Source organism: Triticum aestivum, chromosome 4D, assembly GCF_018294505.1.
Source record: "Triticum aestivum cultivar Chinese Spring chromosome 4D, IWGSC CS RefSeq v2.1, whole genome shotgun sequence".
NCBI lineage: Eukaryota > Viridiplantae > Streptophyta > Magnoliopsida > Poales > Poaceae > Triticum > Triticum aestivum.
The window spans coordinates 394,429,798-394,438,964 of record NC_057805.1 but is presented as its reverse complement, the minus strand read 5'-3'; the positions used below and the strand labels follow the sequence as shown (position 1 = coordinate 394,438,964).

Here is a 9,167-nt window from a genome sequence, read left to right as displayed (position 1 = left end):
GGCCGCCCCCCTCCCCCCCCAACCTATTCCAATTCGGCCTCCTGCCCAAGGGGGGCGCACCAGCCCCTTGTGGGCTGGTGTGCTTCCTTCTTATGGCCCATAAGGCCCATAACTTCTCCCCGGGGGTTCCGGTAACCTTCCGGTACTCCGGAAAAATGGCCGAACCACTCGGAACCTTTCCGATGTCCGAATATAGCCGTCCAATATATCGATCTTTACGTCTCGACCATTTCGAGACTCCTCGTCATGTCCGTGATCTCATCCGGGACTCCGAACAACCTTCGGTACATCAAATCACATAAACTCATAATACCAATCGTCACCAAACGTTAAGCGTGCGGACCCTACGGGTTCGAGAACTATGTAGACATGACTGAGACACGTCTCCGGTCAATAACCAATAGCGGAACCTGGATGCTCATATTGGCTCCTACATATTCTACGAAGATCTTTATCAGTCAAACCGCATAACAATATACGTTGTTCCCTTTGTCATCGGTATGTTACTTGCCCGAGATTCGATCGTCGGTATCTCAATACCTAGTTCAATCTCATTACCGGCAAGTCTCTTTACTCGTTCCGTAATGCATCATCCCGCAACTAACTCATTAGTCACATTGCTTGCAAGGCTTATAGTGATGTGAATTACCGAGAGGGCCTAGAGATACCTCTCCGACAATCGGAGTGACAAATCCTAATCTTGATCTATGCCAACTCAACAAGTACCATCGGAGACACCTGTAGAGCACCTTTATAATCACCCAGTTACGTTGTGACGTTTGGTAGCACACAAAGTGTTCCTCCGGTATTCGGGAGTTACATAATCTCATAGTCATAGGAACATGTATAAGTCATGAAGAAAGCAATAGCAATATACTAAACGATCAAGTGCTAAGCTAACGGAATGGGTCAAGTCAATCACATCATTCTCTAATGATGTGATCCCGTTAATCAAATGACAACTCATGTCTATGGCTAGGAAACTTAACCACCTTTGATTCAACGAGGTAGTCAAGTAGAGGCATATTAGTGACAGTCTGTTTGTCTATGTATTCACACATGTACTAAGTTTCCGCTTAATATAATTCTAGCATGAATAATAAACATTTATCATGATATAAGGAAATATAAATAACAACTTTATTATTGCCTCTAGGGCATATTTCCTTCAAAGGTTACTCTCCACCTTCTCAGGTGTTAGACAAACGTACAACGTATGCACTTGTGGCAACCTTGAAGTTTTTTTCGTAGATTCATTTATTTAAAACATTTTATCTTTTGAACAATGAGTCCAAATATCAAATTGTTTTCATCGTTAGATTTTTTGGGTTGAGATCTTCAAAACTAGATCTCATGTCAATAGGCTTAGACACTTTTTTGCTAAAAAAAGAAATAACAACAAACCAAAAAATAAATACCAAAAAATTAGCAAACGAAAAGAAAGGAAAAAACACACAGAGCCCGAAAGCATGGTTGCACTGTTCACTTTTCGAGGGAAAGCATAGGTTGTGCTTCTCAAGAAAGCAGCACATATTTGCCTCTCGTGAAAGCACAAAGTCCACGAGAAACCCAACTATGATTCTCGTGGAAGCACAAATTTGCTTTTATTTTCAAGAAGCACAACTATGTTGCAAAATAAATTAAAAAATTCTTCAAAGCCTAGGAAAAAACAGTCAAGAAATGAAAAGCCGAAAAAACACAACCCTGAGACACGTAAAGAAAAAGAAAGAAAAATTGCGATCCAGAGGGAGCTCCATTACACAACATGTGGCAGCAGTTGGGCACCCCGCGTGGCGCGCTTCCAGGCCTAAAAGAATGACCCTTTGTGGGAACCTCGCAAGGGGTAACCGTTGGTTGGAGTAAGCAAATATTATATGGCACCCACATAGATTTCTATAGGAATCTCCTAAGGGCGACAACTAGTGGGCCGACCCATGAGCGCGGCTGCTCGTTTGCCACTCTTATCGCGTTGTAGGTTCGCTCTGCCCTAGTTTTTCATAGTTTGTTTTTTATTTTCTTTTCTTTTTTCTCTAGTTTATTTGTTTTATCATCGGTTTTCTTTGGTTTTTATTTCCTTGTTTATTTTACTTTGGTTTCTTTCTTTTTTTGGTTTTTCTTTCTTCATCATAGTTTGATTTTATTTGTTTCTTTCTTGGTTTTCTTGGTTACCTTTTAATTTTCTTTTTGTTTCTTTGTCGGCGTTTCTTTGTTTACTTTTTTTCAACACATTTCTACTTTTTCTCAGTAGACAAAGTATTCTTTTAGAGCAAACGTGAAACATTTTTCTGACACGCCAGCCTTTTTTAAGTACATGATGTACATTTTTATAAATACATGTTTTATACACTTTTTGAATACACGATAACGTTTTTAAGATACACGTTGTACACTTTTTAAATTCATATTTTGAATACACGGCAACATTTTTCACATACATATTGTACATTTTATAGTGGCAATAAACTTTTTTTGACGATGCGAACATTTTTTCACATTGTATAAATATTTTGAAATTTTCATGGACATTTTTTTGGAAGCACGTATATCTTTTTAAAATGTCAAGTATATCTTTTTAATGGAAGTAAACCTTTTTTAACCTACGTGGACATTTTTTTACATTGTATATAACATTTTTTTGAAATGCGGGAATATTTTCATAAAATGTCACGTACATCTTTTCGTATTGCAAATTCCTTTTTACATTACACAGATATTGTTTTTACAATTGCACACACATGTTTTAAAAACGTCACACCCATTTTTTTGAAACGGGGAACAATTTTTCATTGCCACACACATTTTTTCTGAAAGTTATCAACAATTTTTAATACTGTGCTAATAAAGATTTTATTCTATGTTAACAATTTCAAATTCGTGGTTTAAAAATTCTTAAGTAAATTCAAGTTATTGATATATGTGCATTTTAAGTATAGATAAAAGGGAAAAGGGGGTAAACGAGTGACATCAGCATGATGACCTATGTCCTGCTGGGCCGGCCCACCACTGGGCCCTTTAGGGGAGGCAGCCGTGTGTCTCGCAGTAAGCGGCACATAGCCGCACCCGTTGGGGACCTTCGCTAACTGCAAAGTACCAACGAATAGATTAATGTCCTTTTAAACAAACGAATAGATTACCGTCAATAAAAAGTGGACCAATGCATAGATTAGTAGTTGAGCCGTAAATAGATGATTTCATAGCAAGTGTACAAACTTTGCAAACATCAAGCGCTAATATATAGAAAATATTCACATTAGTTAGATGAAAATAGTGTTATACAGTATGTGCTATGCGAGATACTCATAAAGTATAAGTTGAGGAAAATTTCCCAAATATACAATTTTCATAAAAACATGTTGTATACCATGTAAAGGTCTAAAACATGGCCCATAAACGAAGTTAGTGTATCATTTTTCAAATGTTTTTTCCAGAACCAACCACACAGGTAAAAAAGCGGCATACTAAAAAAAATCATTCAGAACTAACCCTTGGAGTCATATTTTTATAGCAGAAATCTCTAAGCACCACGGTCCACTTAGGACTCGAGCCCGGGTGGGCTAGCTCGCTCCTTGCGACCCTAGCCAGCAGGGTTTCTCAAGCGGCATACTAAGTTCACAAAACTGACTTTGAGCACACAAAAATCGCTTGCTTTCTTTTTGTGGCAAACATTTCCACATTGCAGCCCTCGTGGCAGACAAACAATGACAGCTTCAAGAAGCAAAAGTAACCTACTTTTACTCGAAACATGACACTTAGAGGGCTCCGCAAAACAAGTCTATACAGTCTCCAACGCTGGTTCTTATCTCATTTAGATGGCCAACAATGCCTAGCTCAACTTCAGCCCTTCCATATAGCGCAAGACACCATGTACTGTAGCGAATCCTGCACGGCAAGCAAAATAGCCAACATCTTGCGTTTTCCACAGTGAATTCAGATGGTAATCAAGGCTGGCTGCTAGGAAGCTTGCTGAGGATCGAGTGCTCTGGCTTGTGGTCACACTCGAAATCAAGGTGAACGAATGCCCGCTCAACTTCTGGAAGTTCCTCGATCTTTATCTGGAGTGATTCTCCAATGGCATGCGCCTCCTTGAGTGGCAAGTCCTCCGGGAGCTCAATATCGACCTGCCAGTCCACTGATAGCATGAGTTGTGAAGTTCATACAAGTACTTAAATGTTCTGTACTATTTGTATGTATGAAGCTACTGAATCCAGTTCCTAACCCACCGTGCACATCTCATTCGTTTATGCAGTACTGTTTCAACTACTACTTCCAACAAATGCTATGGAAAACACATGGTAATAAATAAAGCAGTAATAAGTGTTCAATTAGAATTAGTGAAGACCCAGGGTCTCAAACAGATGCGTGATATAGTACACATATCTTGGTTAATATTGCAGGGAAGGGAATATATATTCACTTAAAAGAAGAGCATGAAAAATAATGGAAAATAGATGTAGGATATACTAACCTCAACAAAGTAAAGCACCCCAAAGGTGTATGCCCGAACTGTATCAACACGCTTAATTTGAGGGTCATGTCTGATAGCTAGGTATGTCAACTTCTGCAGCATTTCTGGGGGAGCTGATTCACCTACTAGCGATACTGCATCAAGGATAGCAATATGTGTTAATAAATAACCATATGTCAGGCTAGCGTCATCTGTAAAATGTAACATGCAGCAATTTTACTTATATACCAGTCCTAAATCTGGCAGAGTAATCAGTGGATTCAAGTTATGTATTTCTATTAATTAATTATATAAAAAAGACTGTTAAAGCTGTTGTCGGTTTCTTTAATGGAAATCGACAGGAGGGCCTGATTCTTCAACTTTATTTAATAATGTAATATGTTTCATAGAGTTTGAGTCTTTGAGGCATCCATGTCCAGTAGGCCTACAATCAATTTTCCTAACTGATGTTCTTGTACCAAATATTTTCCTGTGGCATCAGATTATTTATATGATTGGAGAACTATATACGGAAATTGGTGTTTCATATGTCAAGTTTTAATGGTATAGCAAGTACTGCAAACCTGCATTTTCCCACACTGTTCCAGACCAGTTTGTAATTGTATAGACTGCAAGGACGATTGCACCAACTGGGTCAATCCACCAGTAGAACATGTCACCGAGAACAGCAGCAGCCAAACCAACGACATTCGTGACCACATCAAAATAATGATCCTGTGAAAAATAGCCCATTTCTTCAGGTAAACTATGTTCATTTGTTCATTTGAATCTAGTCAAATTGAGAAATGGATATAAACCTTAGCATAGGCGCGGACTATGTTGTTACCAGAGGTCCGGCAGTAGAACCACAGGGCTAGCTTAACTACTGTTGCAAAGATCATGATTGAATATAGCCACATGAGTTGTGGTGGGGACAATTTATCTGGAGTCACGTTCACTACCAGCTTTTCAACTGCTTGAAGAAATACTTGGAATCCTGGAAATGCAAAATAATTATTCTTTAAAATTTAAGACAACGATAATAGTCTAACGAGAAGTAAACAAGGACATGACTTGAGAAAACATACCTAAAGTAGCCATAACAGCTGCGAAGATGATAATGCCTACTGGTTGTACCCTCAATTTACCAATGGGATACTTGTAGACGTTGATGCTCTTCATTGAGAGATGTGTGAACCAAAGGATACCACCAGCCATGAGGTCGAGCAATGAATCAAGTGTTGATGCAGCAATAGCAATTGACCCACTTTTAACTGTGGCATATATCTGAAGAAAACGAGAGAGCATGAATTGTATAGTTAACCTAAAGGAGTCTATGCAAGTTTACTAAATACAGAGGGGAAATACTAACCTTCAATGCCAAGAGGACAACATTTGCATAATTTGATATCTTCATAGCAAATTCACTCTGCCTTTGCTCCATGAGCTCTTCTTCTTCACTTATTACATTGGATTCTTCTATAGAGTCAACTTCCTCAAAGGATCTCAAGGTGGCAAATTGTTTCTCGTAGTATTCTTTCTCTCCTATATAAGCCCAAAAGTTAATCACACTAAATCAGTAAGTTAATAAAAGAGGTCATATTGTGCATATAGAAAGAGAAAAATGATTGGGTCGTATACCACTTCTGTGGGGAACCATCAAATAACTATGAAATATGATACTTTCTCTTGATTGGACATAAAATAAAACTACCTGTTTATGAAGGTTACAGAAAACTTCCTTATCTAGTTCTAGCATTTTGAAAGAAAAAAATGTACTCCCTCCGTCCCATAATATAAGAGCGTTTTTGACACTACCCCATAATATAAGAGCGTTTTTGACACTACACTAGTAAGCCTATATTATGGGACGGAGGGAGTAGATTCCACCATAGTAAGCCACGGCATACACATCTTGGCATACTTAGCTTATCAGTAAAAATATACTAACTGTTTCTAGGTAAAAAATATCTGGCAAGTAAAAACTGGAACATCTGGAAAACAAATAAAAATGAAAAAAAAGCAGCTAAAAAGTTAAAAACAGGAATAGGAACAGAAAATAATGAATTTCAACGGTGCAATGTTCTTTTAGCAGACTATGAATGAGATAGTCTCACCCGCTGTTCAACATCTATTTTTGTCCCAAGAAACAACAAGAACAGACAAGGACAGGCTTGAGACAGCTAAGATTGGATTGGATCCAACAACTCAAAGAAGTAAAAGAACTCTCCCATTTGTTTCAAAGAAACAGAGAAAGAACACAACAACTACTAAAGAATCAAAGTGTACAGCCGATGAAACCTCACAAATAATTTATTTTATGTGGTTGAAAATTTGCAACACTGTTCTGTCTCAAAGAGGTGCGCATTCAGTATCAATCCAAGAACAGGGGTGTAGGATTGCGCACAAGGTTGCGAGGTTCAAGTCTCATTCCTCCAGCCTTGAAAAATTAATCTCAATGAAGAAAAGTCCAAATTTTCCAGTTTCCCACAAAGATACACATAGAAAAGAGCACATCAGCGGATGCAGAACATCCTGACAGAGATGTTGGTATTAAAAACCAACGCCGGCCGCTATTGTAGATTCTAGATGTTCCCTCCCTTTGAAAAGTGATTGTTTTGTCTTGATGTTTTGGTATCTGAACTACTCCGTAAGATCCAGAGAGAGGAACAAAGTTGGGCAAGTCAGTAGAGATTACAGGCAACAAAATGGAAATGAGCAATGTGCTAGCTATCACAGCTAAAATCACAATACAGTTTCAGGTTAACTGTAAACAGAGGCACACCACGCCATACTGCATCTGCTCATTTTTATGTTCCTGAAATGTTTTTACAGAAAGAATTAAAATAATTCGAATGAGTATTGACCAGAACGGGCACAGAAGGGATATTGGCCCAATCTTAAGCAGCATGGCCTGGTGCCCAGGACCAAGGCAACAAAAGAGAAAGGTGGAAATGTCACCCAGTACACAAACATAACTTGCGTTTACAAGTTGCAAACATAGGAAACAACCACAAAGCACCGAAACATAGAGAGCTCGTGTGTCCATCACAAAGTAAGATAGCTGCTACGCTTGTCAAAAAAATATAGTGTCAAAATAAACACCTCCTTTGGTCCCGGCAATACCGCCATGATAACGGGAAGGTGATGACCAAAAAAGCATCGAATTATCCATGGAATTCCGGAATCCAGAATCACAAGCACACAGGGGCGAACCCAGACTGAAGATTACCCGGTGTCCACATAGAAGAACACATCAAAAAATCAATAACCTACACACTAAATCAATGGATTATCTTAAGCAAGTGTAGATTGGACCCGGTGCCAGTGACACCGGGTAGCTGTACGTAGCTACGCCCCTGCAAGCACAGCCACCAACCATTCAGCCAATCAGCACCAGTTCACCCCACGAGACTCCAACAAGAAAACCCACAAAAGTGCCACCTCCCCCGTAACTAACATGCTGCCAACATGACGACCACGGAAGCCAAACGCCAGCAGAGTGCTTGCCAAAATACGTACAGATCAATCAATCAAGAAGAGAAGAGAAGAGAAAAGGAAGGAGAGAAGAAGCAATGCGAGGTCAGGAGGATGGCCCGCCGAACCGAACCGAACCTTCCAGGAGGCCCTTGGAGCGGGAGAAGTCGACGTGGGACGGCCTCTCCGGGTCGACGGCGTCGAGCACCTTCTTGGGGAGCCGCGACACGAACTCCCCGCGCATCGACCCCACCGAGTTCCGCCGGCCCGCCAGGAGCGGCGCCCGCGCGGCGTCATTGTCCCCGCCGCGCCCGTTCGCCTCCATGCCTCCCTCCCCCCGGAACGCGGCGCGGGTCGAAGCCGCCTCCTCCTCCGCTCCTCCCCCTCCCTCCCTCTTCTCTCTCTGCCGATTTGATCGACCCCTTCGCCGCTTCTTATTTTTGGCGTCTCGTCTGCCCCAGGACCAAAGCCAGGACTCGCCTGCCTGCCTGCCTGCGTGCTGCTCTCTGCCTCTGCGGCCTGTGCGGTGCGGCCGCAATTATAAGCGGACAACGTACCGTCTACGGCCGTGATCGACGCAACGGTTGTGTGCGGCTGCGAAATCGACGGCTCGGATCACGTCATTAATACGAGGGAAATGCTTCAGCTAACACCAGCTATGGCCTACAGAAGAGCTCCAGACCATCGGTCCTGTTCGGCTAGGAGGGAGCATCTTACAAGACCTCTTAACCTAACTGCTAAAATGACATTCCACCTTGTGTTTCTATGGGTGGAGATATTGTATGAAAGTCGAATTTATCCCACCCTCGTTTAGAGTGTGAATACAAAGATGTATTTTATGTTTGGTTTCTTTAAATACTTGTTAGGTCTAATGTACTTAGTTTAATCGAAAATGTTTGATTATGTTTTCTTATTCGCCTTTCTTCTCTTTGTCAAATTTCCCGAAGCTAATGCTATTTTCGGGTAAATCATGGATACAATGTATGCTATACCATGTATTCATTTTCTATTAGCTTTTGTTTGGCAAGAAGATGTTGTAAGTTTCCAATTCATTCTTTAGTACTCTGTCTGCCGAGATGAATGATGTATTCATTGCAAATTCTAAAAATGGGTACTTGACATATTTGTGCTTTATTTTTATTCTAGTAACAACTTTCTTTTGAGCTTCGTTTCACCCATACACTTTGTACGTGTGTGTAGTGTTTTTTATGCTACCATATGGGCAGCTGGTGGTTTTGTTGTTGAC

General features: G+C 40.5%; 1 protein-coding gene across 1 annotated transcript; it reads right to left on the bottom strand.

Moving 5' to 3' along the window:
* Positions 1-3,622: 3,622 nt before the first annotated feature.
* Positions 3,623-8,413, bottom strand: LOC123098144 (metal tolerance protein 4). Its single transcript, XM_044520044.1, has 7 exons — positions 8,060-8,413; positions 5,817-5,989; positions 5,533-5,731; positions 5,263-5,441; positions 5,029-5,179; positions 4,466-4,599; positions 3,623-4,118 (listed from the first exon to the last, which is right to left on the bottom strand). The coding sequence occupies exons 1-7, from the start codon at positions 8,244-8,246 to the stop codon at positions 3,939-3,941; spliced, it is 1,203 nt and encodes a 400-aa protein (XP_044375979.1). The 5' UTR covers positions 8,247-8,413; the 3' UTR covers positions 3,623-3,938.
* Positions 8,414-9,167: the final 754 nt, after the last annotated feature.